The sequence below is a fragment of the Chanos chanos genome, chromosome 14 (assembly GCF_902362185.1).
Source record: "Chanos chanos chromosome 14, fChaCha1.1, whole genome shotgun sequence".
Taxonomy (NCBI): domain Eukaryota; kingdom Metazoa; phylum Chordata; class Actinopteri; order Gonorynchiformes; family Chanidae; genus Chanos; species Chanos chanos.
The window spans coordinates 13040803-13067065 of NC_044508.1; the positions used below are offsets into that span (position 1 = coordinate 13040803).

General features: G+C 40.6%; 2 protein-coding genes and 2 non-coding genes across 5 annotated transcripts in view; 1 reads left to right on the forward strand and 3 right to left on the reverse strand.

Moving 5' to 3' along the window:
* rab6ba (RAB6B, member RAS oncogene family a) overlaps positions 1-14222 on the forward strand; it is a 56844-nt gene extending 42622 nt beyond the window's left edge. The window contains exons 6-8 of one of the 2 annotated variants that reach the window (XM_030791514.1): positions 4692-4785; positions 7338-7404; positions 14158-14222. In XM_030791514.1, the coding sequence (XP_030647374.1) occupies positions 4692-4785; positions 7338-7404; positions 14158-14222 (226 nt within the window). The remainder of the gene's footprint in view (positions 1-4691; positions 4786-7337; positions 7405-14157) is intronic. The other variant, XM_030791513.1, reaches the window with a different exon arrangement.
* Positions 14223-21860: 7638 nt separating this feature from the next.
* Positions 21861-23019, reverse strand: LOC115827239 (RING finger protein 208). Its single transcript, XM_030791050.1, has 3 exons — positions 22694-23019; positions 22376-22480; positions 21861-21906 (listed from the first exon to the last, which is right to left on the reverse strand). Exons 1-3 carry the CDS (start codon positions 23017-23019, stop codon positions 21861-21863), a joined length of 477 nt encoding a protein of 158 aa, XP_030646910.1.
* Positions 23020-25434: 2415 nt separating this feature from the next.
* trnap-ugg (transfer RNA proline (anticodon UGG)) lies at positions 25435-25506 on the reverse strand. Its single transcript has one exon. It is a non-coding gene; the product is annotated as a tRNA-Pro (tRNA).
* A 315-nt stretch (positions 25507-25821) lies between these two features.
* Positions 25822-25893, reverse strand: trnap-cgg (transfer RNA proline (anticodon CGG)). Its single transcript has one exon. It is a non-coding gene; the product is annotated as a tRNA-Pro (tRNA).
* Positions 25894-26263: the final 370 nt, after the last annotated feature.

The window sequence follows — 26263 nt, forward strand, 5'->3', positions numbered from 1 at the left end:
CATCAGTGATGCCAGTCTCTCTCTCCTATAGACAGTGATACAGCAATTTTGTGAGAGGAACATTCCTTTGATTAAACATGCAGAGAAAGGAATATGTTTGCCTTCTTTTCACAGCACAGCACATTAATCACGACCAATATCCACAAACTCATGCGCTCTAATAGTGGTCTTGCACTGTTCCTCTAACAGTATTTGCTGATCGATCCACTGAATAGTTAATACCGTGCCTTGTATCAGTATATAATGGATTGCCACTTATAGGCCTTGGCATTGCCTGACACTGTATAGAAAACTCATACCTAGTGCTGCTGTGTTTCCATCATTGTGCTTGTAATGAACTTGAACTATTGGTTCAATGCTTAATATGGAGGCCAGCATGTAATCTATTAGAGTATTATTGGTATTCTGTGGGTGTCTGTCTGTGTGTGTGTGTGTGTGTGTGTGTGTGTGTGCGTGCATGTGTGTGTGTGTTTCCTCAACTCCTCTAATAAAATGTGACACTTTGGAGAGAGATGCTGCTGAAGAATAACAAGGTGATAATGAACCTGGTTAGGTCTCCCTACAAAACAGCCAATCAGGAACAGGAGCAGGGGATCTCCTCACATCTGTGTGAATCCAGAAAGAGAGAGAGAGAGAGAGAGAGAGAGAGAGAGAGAGAGAGAGAGAGAGAGAGCGAGAAAGAGAGAATCAGCTGGATTCCTATGTTTTACGTCACCTATTGTGCATACCACCGTTATCTATGTATATGTCAGTGTGCCTACTGTTTCTCTTCAGACGTATGACACATACACATGTCATTTGCCTCTGTATACATAATCCATTTCCTCTTTCACTCCCCCCAGTCCTCTTAATCATATTAGCATTCAAATACCTCATGTCTTCGAGATGACCAGCGCTTCATAGGACGAGTAACATCGTTTACTGGCCTGTTAACAGGGTGAGCGCAGGGGGAATAAACCCCTCTACAAACCCCTGCCACTGAAATTCCCCCAGGCACCCTCCTGCCTCTGTCTCTGTTTCTAATTGATCTTTATGATGACAGGAAAACTGCTGCGAGTGGCGGTTTTCCCATGTTGGAACGGTCAATAAACGTTTGGCACGTCTACAGAGTCCGATAAAGCTCGGGGTTTAAGGTGCTCAGAGCTTCTGTCTGTCCAGGTGAGATATCGCTGAGACCATGGGTCAGGTGGTTACCATGGCAGCCAGCATCAAGTCAGGGGTGAACATGATGTCAGGGCTCTCTCACTGACAGGAGAGAGAGAGAGAGAGAGAGAGAGAGAGAGAGAACGTGCACGTGAGGTGAAATAATGGATGTGCTTTTCTATTTTTTCCCTCTGTCTCTGTTTCTATCATGTCTTTTTATTTTCTTTCTCTCTCCCCCCTCCCTCTCTCTCTCTCTCTCTCTCTCTCTCTCTCTCTCTCTCTCTCTCTCTTTCTTTGGTGTCATTGTTGCTATTGATATCGATCCTCATTTTTGTGGATTCGGGGTTAAAAATCATGTCAGTCAATCAAAAAATAAAACAAAACAAAAAAAGCCCAGAATAACTCTAAGGACCCCACCTCCCAATCAGACACAAAAAATGTACTCTATCCTTTTCGTCTTCTTGTTTTCGGTATGAGAGGAGAATTTTGTGTAGTCAGGAGCGTTATTCAGCATTGGTATGATGGATCTGTTATTATCCTGGAGGAAGTTATTTCAGTCAGAGGAACAGATGGTACTGGCCTGCTCCAGACATCCTGTGTGCTATCAGCTTGGATTACCTTCCCTTAAGGGCTCTGGGCCAGAGAGGGAGAGAGAGAGAGAGAGAGAGAGAGAGAGAGAAAGAACGCAGCACCCCACATGCATTCAACACCACACCATCCGTCCAAGTCTAAGTTACAAAACTGAGCCTTTTTACTGAAAAAGTAAATTATGCAAAAATGATCTCACTTATCAGAGATAATGGAATGTTTTTCCTGTCAGTGAATAGTAAACATTATTTGTAAAAAAAAAACAGAACAGAAAAACAACAAAAAAAAACTATTTGTCTCTTATGTTGATTTGCATTCTTCAAATGTGTAAAACACAAAATGCCCATTCATTTTCACTCTCAGTTTGTGGTATCACTCTGAACATCTACAGCATTTATTGCATTTTGCTTTGAAAAATATTTTTCATTCCCTCTGCTCATGTAATTTCATCTTTTTAGACTGGAAGGAGAGTATAAACACAACACAAAATAAAGAGATTGTACATTAGCACATACAAAAGGCAATATATATTAAAAATTTTCATCAAATTCAAAACCCTGTTCACTCTGAGCGGTGGAAACACGAGTGATAGGTGGTATGAAATGTCCGGCAATGGTTTTGTTACGCTTTCTCGAGTTCAGGATATTGTCATGCTGTATGTCGACACACCGTTGAAATACACAAGAATTTTGGAAGGATTTTTCATCTTGTTTGGAGAATCAGGAGGCATTCCGTCTCGTCAGCAGTCTGTCCTGTGGAACAGGGCACGGACGCCCTCTCAGTACACACCCCCCCTCCTTCTTTTTTTGTCTTCAATCTCAAACTGCTTCGCCTGTGGCCATCACAGGCTTTCAAAAGCACTCAAATCAGACAAAGGTGGACTTTGGTATTGGGTTCTAAGACCCAGTGTCTCCACAGGCACAGTTGATAATTTGGTGTGTGTAGGGGACATTAAAGCCACAAGGTATTTTATGTAATGAAAATGACTTCTTTTTTTTTTTCTCTTGAGTTTCATCCTATTGTCTTATCACCTTCTTTTTTCCCTTCAGAGAATGTTTTTTTTTTTTCTAGTGAACACAAAATGAATTGCTTTGGTTTGGTTTTTAAACCGAGTTTCTTTAAGACTAAGGGAGGAAAAAAAAAAGTAGTTATATTCACCAGATTTTGGCTCTCCGAGGGCAAAGCTTTGATGTTGAAACGAAGTGACATCAAAACCAGAAAAACCCCATGTCATCTTCAAATCATGTCCATTTGTTATCCCAATTGTATTTTAAAACAGGACAATTATTGTACCCTGGAGATGTTAAAGTGCCGGAAAATTCTTTTGACCGTGAGAAGACTGCTCGGCATATAAGTAGGGTTTGAGAGAGGACAGAGAGGACCATAATTATTTAAGGAGATGCAGAAAAAGGGTTCTTATGGAAGTGCTCTCTGATGGCTAAGACCCGCACTGAAATCATTAAAACTGGACATCATTTTAGACCTGATGTCACATATCATCACCACATTTAGAACATCACCGTCCTGTTTGTTTTATTATCCTCGAAATCAACTCCCACACCACTTCCTTGCGTATGTCTTCTTCTCTGATTATGCAGCTGTGCTCAGTTAGCGATGTGGGAGCAGGTGTGATTGGTCAGGGAGCATTTTTGTGGAGGTGCAAGCGGGCGGCGATAATCTGTTACTCCCCAGGGGCCGCGGGACAGACGGTTCAGCCACTGCGTAGAGCAGATTATCGCCTGTCGTCTCAACGATGTAGGGCTGATAGGACGGTTTTTATCAAAGGAGACCTGGTCAGGCAGAGAGACAGCCTTGCATGTCTTTCTGCATTCTCTCTAATGCCCACAGTGGACGTTATAGAGTCATTTATAGCTCTGAAATAACTGGTAGTGCCAAAAGAATAACTGCAGTGTTATAATGCATCTCATCTATTATCCAGTCTCCTGCATTTATTATAGTAGTCCAGTATGACCTCTTCAGAAATGTGAGATATCATTTTAAAATAGCGTGAAAATATCATGCTCAAAAAGTCTGCCTGAAACCTTTTATGTGTGACTGTACATAAAAAAAGGGTATTGGATGATATTTTAACAGCTAAATTTGGTTTGGGCAAAGTGTTATACCATATGTGTTTGCTTTGTGAAACTGAAAGTGTTTTTAGTCTTCCAGGAGCTGAGGTAAAAGTAGTGTAAATGTTCTGTCTCTCTTTGAGCAGTTTTGTTTGGAGGAGAGCAAAGGAGACCGTTTGATTACATCATACTGGTCCCCATGGACCGCAAATCTCAGTGAAAATTTATACACTAACTGCCAATCCCAGACACGACAGACAGCAGCAGGGAGTCTGTGAGATCCAGCAAGCTTTCTCTTCTTTCATTTATTTATGCACACAGAGTCTCTCTCTCTCTCCCTCTCCCTCTCTCTCTCTCTCTCTCTCTCTCTCTCTCTCTCTCTCTCTTTTTTCTCTCTGTCTCTCTCCCCCAACCCCTTTCCTCTCAACATCATATCTGGACATGGATTAATACACAAGCGTGTCATAAAAATGTGGTTTAATTAATGAACCAGCCCATTGTGCAATTAATCAGTTTCATCATCAATTAATTACTGTCGGTAAGACTTGGCATGAAAACGGGTGGAGCGAAGCCTTGAGGGATGTCGTTGTTTGTTGTTTACTCTTCCGAGGCAAGACCTCATTCTTTAGACTAAATCCGTCAGTCTCTGAATGAGTAACGGATATTACGTTTATCCCCCTGTCCTCCTGAGGTGAAGGATGTCATTTTTGTCATCACCCATCACAAGTTTTAACGTTCTTTACAAATTCATCATACTTGGTTCTTTTGTGGTTATTTTCAGTGTTGCATGTTTATAGCGCACATGAGTCAATGTTACAATGGGCTTGTGTCATGTTTCTTTTATGGAGGAATAACGAAATGCATTACGGACCCTTCCCCTCTTTTCCACAGGCAAATCACGATCGAGGAGGGCGAGCAGCGGGCTAAGGAGCTGAGCGTGATGTTCATTGAGACCAGTGCTAAGACGGGCTACAATGTCAAACAGGTGAGCCAAAGATTTCTCTTCGTTTTTTCCACTCACACAGAGAGAAGGCAGCCCATAGGTGGGTGTGAGAAACAGTCCTCGTTTGATTCTGTGCTTTCTCATCTGAGACGCAATCACACACAGTGACTCAGCGTGACTAAGCGCTAGAGAGAGACAGGGAGAGAGAGAGAGAGGGGGGGGGGTGGTAGAGAAAGAGAGGGAGAGGGAGAGAGAAGAGAGAGAGCAGGAGGAAAAGAGAAAGGGAGAGAGAGAGAGAGAGAGAGATGGAAGTTAGAGTGAGACAGCCAGTCATCTGCTAAGTGGGAATGTGCGTCTGCCTCCATCACAGGGAACTATGACCATACGTACTGCTTCCTGTTACAGCCTTCCAGAACTGAGACTGTTACACTGAATCATCAACCAGCATCTCTAAAACATCATCCCATTTTAAGTAGTTGAGAATGTAATTACCTTTCATAATTATATGTTTTGATTTGAATGTCATTTAATTCATCAAACTGATCAAGTTGGCTCATTGCATCAACACAAATTAGTATATTCCAGAATCTTTTTTTTTTTTTCCTTTGCTGGTTTCTTCTCAGTTAGTGCATTGATTGTATATAGCAATCCTGTCTCAGTGGTATTTATGCCTGCATGCCTTGTTACCTGAAGAAAAACCATACATTACATCCAGTACACAAATCACAACACCATGCTTGGGCTGTTGTTTGTGCTGTATGGACTGCATGCGTTTCCAGTAAAGTGGTCATGTCGCCCCTGGCGATGAAAGAAAAGGAACGACCTGATACTCTCTGTATGGTCCATAGGAGTGACCCGTTGTTGGTTGATAAGTGTTTAAGGTGAATTCAGTTGGGGCTACTGTGAGGTTTGGGACAGATATGTCACAGGAAGGGCGGTCTTATAGAGGTCGTACTAACATACACGGTAAAAGAAGTGGTAAATATGAATTCAAATGAACACTAAATGTAACTTTATCCCCCTGAGTTTTTTTTAGACGTAGGAACTCATGACTTATTTCTATGTTAGCTTCTTCATCTGTTTTTGTAGTCTTTACCATTCTTCCATAACAACACTTTTGTTTATGTGTTAATTAAGGACTACTGTTGGCTGTAGGACAACTAGATATAGCATTCAGTCACAGACACAAGCAAAGTAGCAATGTAGCTATGTTTTTTTTCCCTGTCTTTCTTTCTTTCTTTCTTTCTTTCTTTCTTTCTTTTTTTTGTGCTGTCAGAGCAGAGAAGTCTTTTCCCTCAGTGTTTCTATAACACAAACACTGGCCTTGTTTTCCTCTGCACTCTGTTATACCGTTCGTCAAGACTTTTCCAGAGAACGGAACAGAAGGACTAAAACACTATCAGCCTGATACCAAAAGACTCCATTGTCACTTTTTTTTGCAAAGGGACATTATGAGCCATTGTGCCTACGTACAATTATCACCAGGCAATGGGAGCTGTCTTCTCTAGGGCATTCAGAACAAATCATTAGGTTAGTGTGGAGATGCCTCTGTAACGGCATATGCCCAGTTTGCTCATTTCTTTCTTACGGTCAGCGTCTTTTCATACATTTCATCAGCAGAATGAAATAGTGATTTGTTTACATTGTTATGATTTGAGGCTTGACGGGGGCATGTGGTTATGTTGGGAGCGTTGTTTTTGTGTGAAATTATGGTCAGTGGAGACTTTTGGTTTCATATGCACTCACAAACAGTTACAATATGTCTTTACAGATTACGGTACAGTTAAGTGTGTGTGTGTGTGTGTGTGTGTGTGTGTGTGTACTTTACTAATTGAAGGATGTGCCATCCATCCATATTAAAGTGTGTCTTATAGACCCTGTCTTTCTGTCAAAAAGAAGAAAAGCACCAGAATACCCCCCACCCCCCACACTCTGCCTAATGCCAGTTCTTAATGCACTGAGTTCTCACTGAGGATAGAGTGATTGATAACATCAAGTGTAAGAGATGGTATTTCCTCCAAGCAGTAGCCACTTGTGTTTAAATGTGATTTGGGGAAAAAAGGATTTATTGCGACTCTGTAGTCTCCTCAAGCCCTTTACAACAACCTGATTAAAGGAGCTTGCCGTAATGGAGGTAACTGCTTCTCTACCGCAGGGAGAGTGTGTAATAGCCCTAGAACTCAGGTGGTGTTTTTGCTTTTTCCCAAAACAACAGGTAGAAAGCCGTTGTGGAAGGTACTTTTTTTCTGTTCTTTTTTTTTTTTATCGATTCCTGGAATCCGTGCTGTGAAGTGAGGTTTTCTCGTGAAATGAAATGTGTGTATTTGAGAGCGAAGTGAGAAACAATCTGTGTTGATTTTGGGACAGAATGTCACAGAGGGGTTGTTTTTGGAGCGGGTTGTCTGTGTCAAAGTGATCTGATTCAGCTTCTCTCTCACCGTTTTTTCTTTTTTCCTTCTCTCTCTCTCTCTCTCTATTTCTCTCTCTATTTCTCTCTCTTCCTCTCTCTTTCCCTTTCTCTCTCTCTCTCTCTCCCTCTTTCTCTCCCTTTCTCTCTCTCTGTCTGTCTGTCTGTCTGTCTGTCCTTTCTCCAGCTGTTTCGGCGTGTGGCAGCTGCCCTTCCTGGGATGGAGAGCATGCAGGAGACAAGCAAAGAAGGCAGTATCCTTTACACAGATTTATCTGTGGAAATAACACTATGTCAAAAAAACAGCGCCGCACATAAACACACACACACACATACACACATAGACATACACGTAGGCATAGGCATAGACTGATGGCTTTTTAGAGACTGAAGATCATACTTCGGCATTGTTCTGGCTCTGATCCAATCAACACAGGTTCATGTAGAGCTTGACTGGCAGACATTTTCTCTGCGAACAAGTCTTCTTTGGGGGGCTTCATGCCCGTGTGTTGTGTGATTCTGTGTGTGTGTGTGTGTGTGTGTGTGTGTGTGTGTGTGTGTCTGCCATTGTGTGGTGTGTGTTTCTGTGTCTGTGTGTGTGTGTGTCTCAGTGGAGGATGGACAGGTTTTGACAGAGTGATTTAATGTAGTGACAGAAGGCAGCAGGAATCCTTCACCTGTCAGATCCCAGAGCTATGGCACTCTTTACCACACTAACAGTGCTGATGCTAAAACATACAGGAAGCCAATCAGATCAGACAATGCAATACATCTCACCAATCAGCTTTAAGATGCTCTGGTTACTTATAGAGTAATGCTAACATAGTTACAGCTTATGCTGGGACACTTTTTCAAAGCAAATCCCAGTAGTAGCATAGTTGATAAACACTGTAAACTGGAACTGCAATGTCTTCAGTCATTGTTTGTGGGGCACTAAGTTAACTTATGCTACACATGGGCTTACTGTGGTCTCAGTATATTTATTGCAATCTTGTATCACTGATTGATCTTTAGTGTTACAGGAATGTGTTACAAGTAATGCTGGCACTGTCATGCCTCATGTATGTGTTACACCAACTCTGACTTTGTTATAAGTATTTTTCTTTATGCTGCCTATAACAGTATCTCTAAAATGTTGAGACTATTTTATCTCCTTTGTTTAAACCAATTATGCGGAGTTTTTTTTTTTTTTTTTTTTTTTAACTCACAAATTGAAAGAAAAAGAGAGAAATTTCTCTTCAGCTTATAAGACTTTGGATATTGTCCATTCTTCTCATTTCCGTCTCATTATTTCTCATTTGCTGCTCACCTCTGACAGCTTCTGCCTCTTTCTCAAACCAGAGCGGAAGCTCTATTGCTATGGTAACCGACAGGACGTTATGAAATATGTCGCTCATTTTAATTCTTCTCTCTCTATCTCATTCTTCTCTTTATTTCTTTTTTCCTGGAACGGCTCAGCCACTAAAGTTACCGGGTGTGAGAACAGAGAGAGTACGAATATAATTTTACTAAAAATGAGAAACTGTGCCTCTCTTGTTCAGTTGTTTTCCGTTTTTGCCGATAAAGTGGCTTATTTTATCATATGCCCTCATTCTGTGCTTCATCTATTGAATTTTTATACATTTCTACAATGTCCTGTGGGTGTTTTTTTTTTTGTGTGTCAATGTGATTGCGTTGGCATTATCTCTAACAGAAAAATCCGCCCTGGTCAAAACCCTTTTCTTTGGCTGATTCCCTTGATTCACTCAGTGACCCAGTTGCTGTGTTTATCACTGCCTTCATTAGCATTTAATGGATATGGTGACCCCCTCACCTCTTAGTTATATGTGTGTGTGTGTGTGTGTGTGTGTGTGTGTCGGTGTCTCAGGGCTTATGATAGAATGTCAAAAAGATGTACAGTATAGCTGACAGTATAGCTCCTCCCTGTCCTTTGGTTCTGTCTTAATGCATGTGTTACAGCACTCTGCTATAGGTATCCATCTGTGTTACAGCACTCTTCTATAGGTATCCATCTGTGTTACAGCACTCTGCTATAGGTATCCATCTGTGTTACAGCACTCTTCTATAGGTATCCATCTGTGTTACAGCACTCTGCTATAGGTATCCATCTGTGTTACAGCTCTCTGCTATAGGTATCCATCTGTGTTACAGCACTCTGCTATAGGTATCCATCTGCCCCAAAGAGACTCTGAGTTTCTCTCCCTCTCGCTCTCTCTTTCTCTCTCTCTCTCTCTTTCTCTCTCTCTCTCTTTCTCTGTCTCTCTCTCTCTCTTTCTCTCTCTCTGTCTCTCTCTCTCTCTGGAACATAAAAAGCCCCTCTGCACTGCATGTTTTTTATTTCTTTAGGGAATGACAGTAAAAACAAACACACACACAAACAAGGGAATACTGTTGAAAGTGAAATCAAGTGATGAAGGAAAGAACATTGTTGTGTGGATTTTCCAGGCTTTTATAGATGTGAAGTTTTTTCCTAACCTCTTATATCTATTTTTGGTTGGCCTATGTATGGCATGCTGACCTCTCACCTACACAGAAGCAATTTAAGTTCGACAGAAAAAAAAAGCAGGGTGATTTTTAGACAATATTTACGGGGGCCATTTCTTATAATTGCCTTTTTCAACCAGGAGCTAGGCTAGATGAGGTCAACCAGGTATTTGGAGCTTGGCTGATTTACAATGGGTGTCAAGGCCTAGTAACAGAAATCTTTGTCTCCCCCTTAGTGATGTAGTGTAGGCTTTGCCTCCAGGCTCAGAGAGAGAAAGAGAGAGAAAGGGAAAGAGAGAGAGAGAGAGAGAGAGAGAGAGAGAGAGAGAGAGAGAGAAGAGCATCCACCTCTTTTTTGTTAGGAAGCCCATCAGGGGCCACTTCACCAAAGGCAAGTGCATGCCGCCTCTACCTCCTCCTAACATCTCTGTGTAAAAACCTGGTTTTCAGCCCCAGTTAGACCCCTGAACAAAATGTCTGAGAGTGAACAGGGACATTTAGTAACAGCTCTGAAATGTGATCATTTAGTTAAACTGTCTTAAATGTTGCTTACTGCTCTTCTGGACATCCAAGAGGAACAAAACTCATAATCAGAGAGAAATTTCCAGAATACTTCTCTTTGGCTTATAGATAGATAGATAGATAGATAGATAGGATGGGTGGATAAATATTGAACATACACACATGCTCACATGCAAATCTCGACAGCCCAGGGGAGGTCAAAGGTTAAACAGAGTAAAGATGACCCACACTCAATGTGTCAGACTCCACCTGCTGAGGGCCGGTGATGCCACAGACCAGCTGTGGGAAATGGGCCAGAGAGTAGTTTCCCCAGAATACCGTGGGGGTGGAAGAGGTTATACTCTGATTTAATAATGTTTGTTGTTTAGCAGAGTGGAGATAGTTTCTCAGTTTGACAGGTCAGCTGGGATTACAGGTGCTGCTGTCATACTGACCAGTCCTTAAGGTGACACTCAAAACCCCAGTCTCTTATTTGTTAATGCAGATGCATGTGTACACACACCTTGTGCATAATATCCCAGGACTTTTATGACCTTGGCAGCATTACGTGCTTGTGAATGCTTTTATTCCTCACAAGGATCAGTGCTTAACATGCATTTCAATGAGGCTTTTCCCTCTGGATAATAACTGACACTCACAAAGATGAAATACTGTACATGGAGAGATGCTGCAGTTCTTCTCATTACCACTAGAGGGTGCAGTGTATCTTATTTTAATTTTAAATGCCAGCTCAGTACATATCAAACCCATACTGGATACCATATCAGGGTTCTTACAGATGACACAAGTGGTTCATTCTTCACACATAGGTGACTGGGTTTTTGTTTTGTTTTGTTGTTTGTTTGTTTTTGTTTTGTTTTGTTTTTTGAATATCTTATCAAAGTCAATCACTTTAATGATCTCTGGGTCTTTTAACAATTCTTCTAGTCCTCTTAAACTAATTCCAGCTTGATGATAAGCTCTGATGTTTTACAATTAGAAAAAACATGACATCAATACATGACATCACTGATTTTTCCATAGGTCTCTCAGCGATCAGCACGATGACATAGACGGGAGTCCAGATGCGGGTACTGGAAAGTGAAGTTGAAGTCAGTGTTAGACCTGACACACAGACCTGCATGTACTCTTTCTAACCTTTAAGTGTCAGTGTTAAAATTGCTATAACCACTGCACACCCTGTGTTGTCACAAAAACAGAACATGGAAAATATTTATGTAATACATTTTACGTTAGACATTGTCACAAAACAGTTTTACAGAACACAGGACCTAAAATGCCACTGCAACAACTCCAAGGACACATTTGCAGGGTAAAACTCCTTTTAGCCATCACAGAGAGAAACACCGGGAGCAGCCGAACACCCCTTCCCTCTCAGAATGGTGTGAAGGGTATGCTAGATTGTAAAGTTAGGATGGTTAGCCTGTTTGAGGAAGCAAGGAGAAAGATGAATCTAGGAGAAACCAGATCCAACCTAAGACATTTGCACTGGAGATGCAAGGATGAGACGGGTTAGCTGAGCATTTCAGGTATAGTTCAATCAAACAAGGAGACGAGCAGAACATGAGAGAGAGCAGTAGAGGGAAAGTTTTCCCGGCAGGAGAAGAGGCAGACAGACGGGAAAGTGGTCAGGCCAACTGGCATACAAGGTCAGAGATTTGCTTTCAGGATTTCAGTCGGTGATGGTGAATGACTGGACATACTGGTTCTGGCAGCTCAGTCTCACTTGCAAGCACTAGTCATTCTTTTTTTTTTTTTTAATTCATTGTTTGAAACTTTTGGAACAGCACTTAAATCTTTGAATTGTAATGGAGACAATGATGAGGTGATTGATGAGATGTGCTTTATATAATCAGAAATGGCAATCTTTAAATGTTTGCTTGGTTTGCAGTAGGGGTGTACCCGAATCAGAACACGTTATTTGGGAAAACACGAAGAATGCAATAGAAACAGATATTTTTTCTACCCGAAGTTGCTCGTTATTATTCGGGAAAAACATGATTGACATCTCTGTGCGTCAGCCCTTATGTTTCTTCAGATCGATTCACATCATTGGTGATGGCCACAAGATAAAAATGCCCATTCTGTTTGCAACAGGGTTTTGATTTCACTAACTAGCATTTCACATCATGGAAAAGTGACTGCTATATTCTGTCTCCTCCACCGAGTCAGATGCGGGAGCTGGAGAGACAAAAGCCTGGTGTGGCAGCTGGTTTACCTCCACAACCTGTAGTTTCTAGCTGTTTGTGTTAATTTCCTCCATTAAAAAAAAAAAAACGCAGGCCTGGTTCTAGATTCCCCCCAACTGTGTGTGTGTGTGTGTGTGTGTGTGTGTGAGAGAGGGGGGGGGGCAATCATAGTTTTATTCACTAATGCATAATTTTCTTTTTACAGCATAACAAAAAATGCAGAGTATAGCCTATAGGCTACCAGCGGCCTATACTTGACAGAAATGTAAGTTATAACTGTCAAAAAGAAATGCATAATGATTTTTTTTAATATTTCAATTGTAAATTATATATATGAGAACAATGTCGCTCTGATTTAGATTTCAAGCAAGAGCCATGCTCCGTAGAACTGTGAGTAGTGTCCAGCCAACCAATCATAAATCGGAACAGTTTGCAATTGTTGAGCTAGCCAATGATATTGACAATAGGGGGGCATAAAAAGTGAATTGCCTACAGGATTCCAAATGGGCATAACTATTTTTACGCTAGGCTTCCACACAGCGAAAGACCTTGCCGATTTCACCCTACCACTTTTCGCTCTAGGAGTGTAGTCGTGAAAACAGCTCAAAAGTTTGAGTGCTTAACTGAGGGTCTACAGTGGTCTATTTGACCCAACCAGAGCCATTGAGAGAGTTTTTTCTACTGCACTGGCCCCAACTAAGTTCACGTAACATGTAAAAAACAACCTGTGTTGATGTAGATACAAATGGTTGCCCATATATCTTTTAATCATATACATGTTTGCATGCTACATGTAGCCTTTAGACTTTTTTTGTTACTCCTGCCTCTGATTGGTTCTCATGAGGTTCTCATTTGCATAAAGTTGGGGATTCGCCGTGTCGAACTGCTTGCTTCCCTGGATTCGCTCCGATTTCACCCAATCAGAGCGAATTTCGCCCCATACAACCTTAATGAGAGCGGAGCGAAGGGAAATGCACTGCCATGGAAGCATACCGTGACAGATGTGCACATGTGTCTGGCCAGAACAAAGATCGGACATTTCCGTGGGCCTTGCGCCTTGCCCACCTCTTGATCCGGCCATGAGTCAAAAGCCATTTCATTACTACACATTACTGAAAAGCAATTGCTATATTCTGTTGTCGCCCCCATCGAGTCAGCACAAATTACTGCTGTAAAACAGTAATTCACGTTTCCCCAGTGAACTGCAGTAACGTTAACACATCAAGAATCGCGAACGCAGCATCACTGGAATGTAAGATTATTCTCTTTAAATAAATGATATGTTTTCTATATATTTTTACTGTAAATAGTTTCTATTTCCAATGCAAGACAGACATCTTTTGATTTATAAAACATCTTTTCAGTTTCAGATTGTTCAATGTCCCCCAGCTAAAAAAAAGAAAAAAAAGAAAAAAAAAGAGGGGGGGGGGGGGGGGGTCAGACAATTCATAAAACTCAGTTTAGCTAAAAAAAAAAAAAAGATAGAGAGATGAAATGATGCTTTGAAGGCACAAAAATTGCATTGCCAATGAATATTAGGTTAGAAAATACATCATTTGCCCGGTTAAACGTGACTTCTGGTGTAAACCACGCCCACTTCCGGTCTACTATCCGAATACAGAGACATAATTTTGTTGCTTGAAAAGATACAGATACAGATAATGACATCTCTGTACACTGCTAGTCTGCAAAATATCACATGAGTTTATGAAGAGTCTACTTTTAAGAAATCATACAGTGATTTACTAATTTATGAATGTAATTGCAATTCTTGTTGCTGTCTGTTTGTTTTTCCTTGACAACATTCTTCAGTGATTGACATCAAGCTGGACAAACCCCAGGAGCCTCCAACCACTGAGGGGGGATGCTCCTGTTAATAGCCAAATCCTGATTGGCAGCTCCATTTACACCACATGCTTATTGTGTTGCTTCCTATTGGTTAGCTTCCAGTTGAGTTTTCAGACTGGATATTTGGCCCTCACATTTGACTATTGGTCATTGTTTGGAACTAGTGTTACATCACTTTCTGTTGTACAATAGTATACTTTATTAATGTAATTGCCAAAAAGTCTTAAAAATTGAAAAAGAAAGAGAAAAAAATTAACAAAAAGTTGACAAACTCCAAACATGTCTATACTTTTTTGAAGAAGAAAAAAATAGAACGGTAGTTTTGCTTTGTTTTGTTTTGTTTCAGTTTGGTTTGGTTTTTACCTTTGATTTTGTATTTTTGTATACTTAAGGAAAAAGCACTAAAAAAAAAAAAAAGATGCACATCCAATTTCACAAACTTGTGTCTGAGCTGATCAGGACTGTCCAGTGGCTTTGAAGGCAAATTGAACAATATTCTGTACCTGACTGAATGTCTAAGCATGCATGCAAGCAGTTTTTATCCTACCCTAGACCCTGTCTGCTGATGTGCACAAGTTTGAAAAGTAAATGCTTAATCACTCCTGATATCATGCACTAACACTGAAACCATTTTTTTCTCCCACTTTTCCTGCCAAACAAGATTTGACCTGTTGTTGTTTAACTGTTTGTTTTTTTTCCCTTAGCTACGTGTAATTCTATTTAAATATGCTCCGATGACAAAGCCACCTTTAAAGGACAGGTGCCATGCTGTCTCATATAAAAATGTGCTTGTCAAACTGCCCCAGGGCCTCCTGGGTATTAGATTAGGACAATACAGAAGAATTAGAGAGCAGAGATTTCACAGAGTGAGCAATGGAACCTTACACGGAAGGCAGGAAAATGTTCAGCTCCAATGAAATCACTCCAAATAGTGGCTTATTTCTTGGAAATTTGAAGAATGCCCTTTCCCCTAGCTACTATGTACCTAGGGTGTTTATTTTTTTGTTTTGTTTTGGTTTTTGGCTTTAGCGTATTGTGCTTCATAGTCTCTTTTAGTCACACGTTGTTCTGAATCTGCCAACCCCCCCCCCCCCCCCACCCCCCGGATTTATAGACTTCATCAATCAGGTGAAAAGAATCACTCTTTGTTTTCATCCATTGGTATACAGATTCCCAGTCTATTCTCTCAAACCTGTAAAAGGGTGTGCACTTTTGCTTGTCACTCAAATGTTAGATAGTTTAGCATTCTAAAATAGGTTAAACTACTGAAGACCAGAGCGTACTTCAGAGTGGTCTGGAGTCTTTTAAATTTCTTTTCAAACAAACACAAAATACAAAGACATGATTCGTTTGCACATGTAGACTTTTTAAGTTAAATGTGAAGTATCCTTGTAAATATATATTGTTGTTTCAAACAGCTCCAATATCAGAAGAAAAAGAAAAAAAAAAAGAAAAGAAAAAACTCTGTTGAGAGTTTCCCCAAAAATGACATTAATTGACTTTGTTGACTATATAAAGCTGGTTGAGAAATAGCCTTATGCAATGTTTTAGCATTTTTATGGTTTGTCATGTATAGTGATACACCAATAACTGGTCCTGTTTGGAAAGGCAGTTTACTTTAAGTCACTGGTGTTACTGTTTGCCAGTGCTTAGTACACTTGTTCGAAAATGTATTTCATGTGAATCCTTGATGCACTTTTTAAAGAACAAAAAAAAAAAGAATACAGTATGTAAATGTTTCAAATTAATGTCAAATCTAGAGTACTTGACTTCACTGTAGACTTTGACTGTAGTGTGCATACCTGTCGGAATATCTTGAACTTTCACTGTAAAAATGAACCATTTGTGAGATGCTTTCCATGTCTCTGGTCACAAGTGAAGATTAATCTTATGAAGATGCTAGAATTGAGTTTCAACCTTTCTTGAATGAGCCAAATACCACTTTCATGTATAGCTAAGGATAGCATTAGCATCTTAAATGCGTGTTTAATGGGCACATGGAGACCAGTCAGCTACTCATGTAAAATACATTTGCTGTGTTGGCAACGTTGCCACTGCCAGACAACCTGTAAAGTTCATAGTGCACTGACCAAAGGCAGCTTGGCTCCAGTTCCTTTCTGCTCCAGTCAACAGAGCTAAAAACCATCTTTCCCAAACTCTTTTCCTGTCTTAACCATTATAAGAAAACATTTACTGATCTCAGATCAGCTACTAGGGGCATAATGTCTGTTTGTTTATCGGTGTGTTGACTCTTTCACTGTTGATACATTCAGTGTTTCGTGTAGCAATCTTGCCTTTGAGTCAGACCTTGGATGAATACATGGAAAGTTAAAAAGGTGAAGTAATGCGTGGGGGGAGGGGAGGGGGGGTGAGAAAGGTGTGCAATGCGGGAAAATCTATGGAAAAAAATAAAGGAGTGCAAGGTCCGAGAAAGCGTACTGGAAAAAGACACAGAAAGTATGTGTCATACCCACATACGCCTTGATGACAAAACCCTCATACAGCAAAGATGGCATCTGTTTTTTTTTTTTTTTAATTTATTATTGGTTTTTAATGTCACTTTAGAAAACCATTTGTCCCCTCTTGTTCCATAGTTTCTTCTCTTCTAACTCTGAGGCATTCACTGCTGTTCATATAGCAGCTTGCTAACAGATGCTGTTGTAGGGGATGCAGGGTAGAGAGGTGTTTACTGGTTGATGAAGTGACCTTTTGATTTTGCACCTGATGACCTTTGATTTTGATTGGTTGAACAAACGACCTTCTGAATTTTGCACCTGATGGCATTTGTTTACAAATATGTTTGATTTTTTTTTTTTAATTTGTTTTGTTGATTTTGTTTTTCTTTTAAACCTAATGTGTTGGACTGCTCTGTCTTAGATGAAGCATTTTACCTTCCTTGAAAGCCACATACAAGTGTTTTTGCCCTCGTGTCAAAATGTTGAATACACTGTAAAGGTTTCCTTGGATTAGGCTTGTGTCCACCTGTTGAAAGTGTGATTACAACCCTTTCCGACGAGCATGGATGATTAAAACATCAGATGTTGTGAAGCGGGAACAACGTTACACCGACCTCTGAACAACATTGTGGCTCTGAAAAGTAGATTTGATTGGTGCAGGGCTAGCTCTCCATTCACACTGTACAGAGATCTAGCATGACTGTCCAACTCTATACAAATCAATAAAATGTCTTATTACCAAAAGAGAAAATGTCTTTGTGTTATGTTCTTCGCGTTTCTTTCTTTCTTTCTTTCTTTCTTTCTTTTTTTTTTATGGTCGCCTCCACTGAAATGTGTGCATTTAAACAAAACACGTTTAAATATGTTGAGTAGCGCCTATACACCTTAAACATTAACTTAAAGGGTTGTAACCTTGAAAGGCCACACTGATTCAAGATGTAATCCCAATTTCTGCTCTAAAGCACCTAAATTTAATGTTCAAAAGCTCCTCTGCACCTTAATTAGCTGAATTAGGTCTATTCATGTAGGCCTAGCATAAAAGCTGTCATACCATATGAACCTCCGGGTGGAGGAATACTTACCACAAATCTGGGCCACCAGATTGCAGTGTGACCCACCCAATCAATTCCAAGGAACATAAGTGGGGAGTGAAATAAACCAGTAATAATTAATTCTCTATTGTATGCCTTTCTCTCTAAATATATGCTTTGCATTAATCAGCACCCTATGACCAGTGCCAAACCACAGAGAAACAGGAATCATTTCTGAATTCCTGTTTGCTAACTATTTATGCAGACATTTCCTCTGAAGTACAGAGAGAGCTCGCTCTCTACTACTGATAAATGATTTTGTTATTTGGCTATTATGCATAATCAAGAGGCTGTTCTATTCTTAACAGCCCTACTTACATGGAAAAAAAAAAAGGTCATATCTAGCATATCGAGCTGTTTACTCTCAGCTTATCACATGCCTTTCTTCTTTACTCCTATTACACCTGAAATGCAGCCTCTGTCGTCCTAGTGCACCGTGACAGGGGGAATTCTGAATGTACTAATTTACATTCTCAGGGAGGTAATATTGTCAGTCAGGGCCATGAACATGTCTCCACGTTGCCTATCAATGTTGTTGACCGAGCTTCGTTTTCCAGACTGGCAGGTTCAACATGACTCGAAACTGAGCCTTCACATTTTTCTCAGACACACCTAGCATGTGTTTTGCTTATAACGTGACTCATCTATATTGGCTTGACCTATATGTTTTGGTGTTTTGAATCTTGAGCAGTGTGACAGCTCATTCTTTATTCCTCACGTTCAAATGATTAAAAAAGGCCCAATACAAAACTCTTTTATTTTTGTTTGAATTCATGTCAGTTACATATGATAAAAATGTTGTGATCCTCCAACAGGTGTGATCCATGAAGAGTCTGAATCTCTCCCACCAATCACCAGTGTTTTGCTGTTTAATCTTTTGCTCCAAAGAGGTTGTTGTGTTACATTGCAACAGATATGAGTACAGTACTATTTGTTGGTGGTGCGTTAACCATCATTTAGATACTAAATGCTTTTCCACCCCTACCTCTGTCCTTGTCTCACCTGAAGCACAACAACAAAGTGCACCTTGGGTTGGAGTTGGGGGGAGGGGGGGGTAGGGCGGGTTTGTATTATGTATGGGTAGCTGACCTAAGGTAAATAAGGTATGAGCTGATTGCATCTTATTTGGTCATCATTACTCTGTGCTAATAATAACTTTCCTTATTTCTCAAATAAAGGACACCATTCCTGAAATAAACATTGCTGACGGCTTAATACGAGCATGACACTCAAGAGGCTATACTGTTGGCCACATGTGCTGTTTTTGGGCAGCCTGTGGCCTAAGGGTTAGAGAAGCAGGCTTGTGACTGAAAGGTCACTGTTTCGATTCCCAAGATCGGAAGAAAAACATCCACTGTTGAAGTGCCCCCGGGCAAGGCTCTTAACCCCCCAACTGCCCCCCAGGTGCAGGTGTGCTGCCCACTGCTCCTGCACCTTGTGGTTCTGTGTGCTCACTACTAGTGTGTAAGGATGGGTTGAATGCAGAGGTCAAATTCACTGCTCACACTGTGTGTGAGCAGAGATTTAATCTTAATCTCTCACTGAAAAGAACATAATGATATTTTGACTTGCCACTGCATATTCCAGTCCATATCAGGGAAAAAAAGTTCTCTACAGAGTAAATGTTCCCTGAATTGAATTACTAAATCCTCTTTCACTACAATGTAAGAGGTGATGGAGCTTGAGAAACTGGAACTAGACCAAACCAATACCCAGTCTGATCTGGATTTAAGTTTTTATATGCACAAGGGAGTACAGAAAATGGAGCAAAAGATGAATTCAAGGTGAAATATGGCACACAAAACTAGCAAAATTTGCTATTTGCTCCACTCTTGGTTTTGCCAGATGTTGGAATAGTATCATACCTCCCGGAAGTAACTGAACCAATGCTTTAAAAAAAAAAAAAAAAAAAAAAGACTGCAGTTGCCAGGAGGAGTAGCCCACTGTCTGCGACGTATTATACTTTCTTAGTTCTTTGTAGATCCATCACTAAAAACCAAGTCAAATGGCCAAAGAAACGGGGGGGGGGGCGGCAAAATCCTTTAGGACCTAAAAGGCCCTTCCACAGAAATTCCCTCCCAGATATAAGGAATTCACTGGAAATTCAGCTAGACCGCGAAATATCCCTTCTTCTCTTCCAGAAATCCCATAATAGACATCTCTCCTCCGCCGTCCTCTCTCGACCAATTAACTGGTAACTAAAGGCCTCACTGAAAGCCGTCGTGATTTGGTTGAAGATGTTTCTAGGATGCATGGTGCTCTTTAAGGCATCTTGTTCTGCGAGAGACACTGTGATATATTCTCACGCTGAGAAGTTTAGACAGAGTCTGTGGAGTCACGTTTCAAAAAGAATTGCCGCATGTTTGACAGGACCTATGCGCTAAACTACGCAATAAGTCTGTAAAGTGTTTTCTGTGAAGTGTGTGGGTAAGGGAGAGTGGTTATGTGGATTCGTGGTTTGTGAAAATAAGTCAGCAGTGGGGTTGAGCACTCCCTCCTCCCTTATATCAACTCCATATTTCAGATATGACAGATGTTTGATGAATAGAGGTTAAAATCCACTTTCATGGCTGAATGAGTCTTTGTTGGGTTTGTTATCAGTCTATCACACACCCACCAAATTGATTATGACGAGGCAACCGTGCTGAGAAGCTTGGCCTTGATATCACATGCTTCGAATTAGCGTGCATTAGCAGTCTCTTGCAGGCTTTTTATTTGTAATTGTGGATAAAAAGGGAGTCGAACCTTTTAGTCAGCCCTTCATATGTTGCTCTGTCCTTCCAAACCACATCCAAGGGCCTCTAATACAATTGAATCATTTTGGTTACGTTAAAAAAGTTAAGTATTTTCTCAGATATGTTTTAACTCTAGAAAAAGATAGGCCTGAGTTTGGTATTATTTTGGGAGAATCCATAATCCTTTGATTTGTAAACTTGTGATCGACACTCTGTGCTCTCAGCAAGGGGTAGTCTATTTTTATTACACTGTTGCTGGCTCCGTTCTTCATAGTGTATTCTATGACTAAAGCAAAAATGACACCAGATGCGGGGATGGTGTTCTCTCACAGACAAAACAGTCAGCTTTTGAAACTAACATGAAATTCTGGAGTAGTGTAAAAAGGGACAAATGTCAACGTGGACTTCATGAATTTTCAGAAACATAGGCCACGCATTATAGGACTACACAAAGATGACACGGCACTTGAACCTATTTAGAAGGTCTGCGGATTATGGACCTGCGATGTAAATTAGGCTTTAATCATTTAAGGAAACAGGGCGAGGAGTTTGGAGGTCAAACTGAGAATTTCACGCTTTTTAATTTCGAGGGTATTAAAAGGACTCGTTTGAAGGCTAGTCCAGACGTGCAGACAGAGACTTGGGATAAATTCTGTCCTGAGGGAAACATCACAGATGATTAGGTTCGTTGGAGACGCCGTTAACGAATCATCCACTGCATTAAAATGCATTGTCATTCAACCAAAAGACAGAACAATAAGACTAAGATAATATTAAACCAGCCAACCCCCCTCTAGACGGACAACACAAAAATGACAAGGCAGACGTGTTTCATAGAAATCTTTTTTAATTGTAATAATCTATAAATGACATAGCTGAAAATACAAAAGCAGACAATAAATTAAAGTCCATTTGGATTAAACAGGGCATGATTACAATGAGGAAGAGATCATTCACAGATGGCCATCTGTTTTAAGGGCAGACTACGCTATATTGTATCTGGGACTCTCTCTCTCTCTCTCTTGCTCTCTCTCTCTTTGTCTCTCTCTCTCTCAGGACAGCTGAACTAAATCCCAGTCCAGCAGCTGTGATGGATTACGAGTTGGAATAACTAATGGGAGGTTCCCCATGGATAAATCGGCATTGTCCATCCCGGCAACCTCGTAGCTAATCAACCGCGAAAAGCAGTCTGAGTGCCACATGGACTGTTTGTTTTAGACGCGTCTTCCGGTGCTTTCCGCTGCTCCTTTTCCATCAGTAATCTTCGCCGCCTGGCACGCGGCAGGGAGCTTTTAGTGACAATGGGAAAACAAACAGAGGCAGCTCGTTAGGTCGGTTTGGAGGGCTGTTGCTGGGGAGATTGGTCTTATGCAGTCATTCCCACGTCAAAAAGTCTCTTCAACTGAGAGCCGACGCCATGACCTCATCTCTCTGCGTTAGAAGGGAAAAAGAAGTTCATTTAATCATTGCTTACAGGGGGCCATGGAAGAGGCATACGGTATTTTAAAATGAGTAGGTCAGGCACATGCAGCATTCTCACTTGAATTGTAATACTAGAGTAAAAAGGTAACCATAATAGAATTCTATGCAAAGTAAGAAGTTGCTGTGAAATGTCACTGTGAAACTAATAAAGAAGATGATTGTGCTGTTTAATTGCTTGTTTGGGAACATCAGTATAATGCCCAGTTTCAGGTCTGACAAACAAGACCTCAAACCAGTTCAACTACTGCATGTACTCTCATGCCCTGCTGCATTGTCTGTTACAAAATCTTTAAAAAAAGCACCATATTGCTCCATATTCTGATGGAACAACGTCTTTGCGACACGTACACATAAGGAATATGTGTTACAAGCTGATTTGCTCTGGTTTACAGTGCTGGATGCTAAAGAGGATACTCACACATTGCAGCCAGGCACTATCCTCTCTTGTGGGTGTCTTGTCGATGTCAGTTTCCTCAGAAAGGATGGGAGTCGGAGTTTAGGTCTGTTATTCTTTGAGGTAGAACTAAAGAGAGAAAGAATGAGACAGAGAAGTGAGAATCTAAACACAGTCACTGCTTTATAGCCCAAAATGTCTACAATGAGATGAAAACCTAACTCTCTCACCCATAACTAATGAAAGTTAAGGTTGGTTGATGTTTGCAAATGTAAGATAAATTATAAAGCACTCTTGAGGAAAATCGCGTTTCGTACATAGACGTATTACACATATTCTTACCATAATGTCAGTTTTGGTCGCCGTATCTGTGTTCTAGCACTTGTTCTCTCCTCCTCTATCTCATCCTTCTCCTCGGTCTCTGGGATATTGTCCCATACTTGACTGTTGACCCACAGTCCCTCCTGTATAGCTACTCCACGGTTCAGGCAGGTCATCTGCCGGCACAGCGGGCAGCGTACGGTTTTATAACTGCTGACCTCCAGGGCCATGGCCTCCAGACATGGAGCACAGAAGGTATGTCTGCAGAAAAGAACCCGTGGGATGCGTTCGCTCCTGGAGTATGGCGCGTAACACACAGTGCATTCAAGATCTTCACTCAGAACCATGGTGACGTAAGTCTGGTGTTTTGGGGTACGGCACGGGTGCACTGATGGAAGAGTGCGGCTCGGAGGAGACAGCGACGACTGAATGAGAAGGGCTGCGGAGAGGATCTAGAGCTGAGGTCGTTGCAGGTGAGCACTGTCCAACGCTGTCCTCCTATTTGTTCCAGTCTCTGTGGATTTGGATAAAGGACCGATGTCTTAGTATTACTGGGATGTAACCAGATATATTCTGATGGTGTTCAGTTCAACATTACTTCTAATGCTAAATTTCTTCACTCATCACTCTTTTCTGTTTATTGTGCTACTAATTTAATACATCACAGTCACATTAAGCAAGTTTAAAGCTTAACAGAAGATGTAACCATTGCATTTATTTAATGCAAATTTGATCCCTACTATCAATTCAGATTCTTAACATGTATATTTATTTCTACAGTCAAAAGAGAATGAGAGAAAAATGAAACTTTGAATTGAGAAGCAGACAGCGCAGCTAGCATCTGTCTCTATTGTAGGTTTGAGACTATAATACCATATTACGCTCAAACACTATAGGCCATCTGTTCAGCTGGAATAATTTATATGATATGACCTCTTACATCGTAACCTCTAACCTACAATGACAACTGGTGCAGAAAATACAATCATGTATGAATTGAGAGGATTTACACCTCATTTGCATTTTAAGCAAGTCACGTTATTTCAGTTGCATATGAATCCTTTTGAAGAAGTGTTAAAATGCTTCACTTACAACTTAAATTCTCTTATGTTTGTATTCACTCCATGCCAGTTTTATGTAAATGAATTGTCTCCTCTATAATCTAATCCCATATAACTCTAAAACTAAAGTAAATAATCATGGAGGATTTTAAAAATACATAAGAAGAAAAACAACTTATTATTATTATCTTAATATTATCTTAATATACTTTTTTTCGATACTTTTTTTTAATCAAAACAAAGTAAAAGCCTCATTGAGGACATTTCACAAATTTTGACTATGGGAACACACATCAACTTATCCATTCAGATATCAAGAGATCAAAACACATCAGTCTTATAAAATCAGCAAACAAACTTACAGAAATGGTTAAGAGTGCTCTTCTTCCAGTTGCCTGAGAGTCAATTGTTTTCTTCTTTGTCCACAAGAAGAGTTCTCTACTGAATTTCTAAGGAAGGCTGTGTGTGTGTGTGTGTTTGTCTAAATGAGTGTTGTTCTTTTTAAAGCTCTCATAGTATTGTGGGGGTGGCAGGATTTTCCCTGCCTCAGGAAGCAGTGGATTGGCCATGGGGTTGGGTTACACAGACTATCTGCATACGTCAAGGGGAGGTCTTGCCTGCCCTGTCCCCTGAGGCCTTTCCCTATTCGCCAGTGGTTGGCAGAGGGCAGGTGCTAGGGCTGTGTGGGTGGGGATGGGCTCTGTGACCTCAGTCTCACAACACATTGCATACATTTCACAAGAAATAGATTAAAAAACGAATTAGTGTGTCAGTCTGCGGGTGGCAATATTTATGGAAACTGTGTCTGTGAATCAGCTCATACTTTGAGCTGTGAGCTATTTCTCAGAATGTCAGTGGCTAACACTACAATATCTTTTGTCAAGCTGTGATGTATTCTAAAATGCACCCGAAACTTAGAGTATTACACAAGTCAAGGTGATTTTTTTTTCAGCAATGCCAAAGTAGAAATTGGAAGCCAAGTTGAGTTATAGCTGAGTAAGACACAACTGAAGACCTTATTATCTTTGATGGTAATGTTCAGTCACAGCAAGGCATTACAAATAGTGCAAGACAGAAGAACACATAGCCTAATGATACAACATGAATATAAAATGCAAAAAAAAAAAAAAGATAATAATAATAATAATAAAATAACTTGAATACTTTTATGTCCGACAGTGTTGTTTTCACATTTTTTCTATACAAATTAAGATGTCTTGCCCATGAAGTGAACAAGGACATCAGTCTATTGCAGCACAAGAAACATGAACATAAACTGAGATCAGAGATCAACACAAGCAAAAAAGCTTGGGGGCCATGCCCTGCACAGATGATAATTCAGTGAGTTTGTGTCTGGCTTAAACAGAGCTCTTATAATACATAGGGGTAGATGCAGGTATTTCCATTGGTTGGCACTTATCAAAACAAACATACAATCATGGACACCCCGGTGGAAAGAGAGGAACTGTGGGGTGACATTAACATATTGGTCGTGCGCCTGGGCATTGTTTATTTCTACTGAACACAAAAGACCAGTACATGCAAGTCTCATTGTGGTGCCACCCAACTGTCAAAATATGTTACTGCATTGAAACTGGTTGATTTTCTCATAACTATTGTATTTATTCGAAGTTTTAAAACTGACTGCATATGCTCAATAAATCCCCATTATTATCATTCAAAATTCGTACCGCAAAAGAAGGGCTCGTCCGGGATTTGAACCCGGGACCTCTCGCACCCAAAGCGAGAATCATACCCCTAGACCAACGAGCCACGCAACAAGATACCACATATTACAAATATAACTATGATGGTACATATTTTACATGATGTTCATGAAATTGTTTCTACTGTAAATAATGATAATAGGCTGCAACACTTAATACTGACGTACAGCGGTTTATTCTCAGTTCGAACAATTGCACTGCTCAGGTCATGTTCACACGAAAACGAGATACACGTCCTGGTATTGGCTGTACAAATACTGTGCGTTTTTACACATTGATTCGACGATTTGTCACTAACATATTGTTTCTTATATGGTACACAGACAATTACTGAATTTGAGAGATCAGGACCCGAAAAGGCGGGCTCGTCCGGGATTTGAACCCGGGACCTCTCGCACCCGAAGCGAGAATCATACCCCTAGACCAACGAGCCACGTGGAAATTTTGGGTCCACTTTGTAATATAACCACGGCAACCTAGTGCTTGAATTCCGTAATATATTCTCCCCTTCTAGACCAATATAGCCATAATCTCTGAAAACTCGTGAAGGTTAGCATTCCGGAATATTTACAAACTGTTTAATAACCAACATGTGCTGGCATTATGACACTCTCAAACCCTTTGTATCTGCCATGTAGCTATAATATGCTACGCCCTGACACTTGGGTGTGAACACCATGAGTACCCTGCATTTTTTTAGGTAAGATCAGACGTAAACCTCTCTACTTGGCAAAAGCAATCATTTTAGCAGAGTCTGTCGGTTAGTTACAAACCTCTGAGGAAAGTCTCGTAAATAGCAAGTT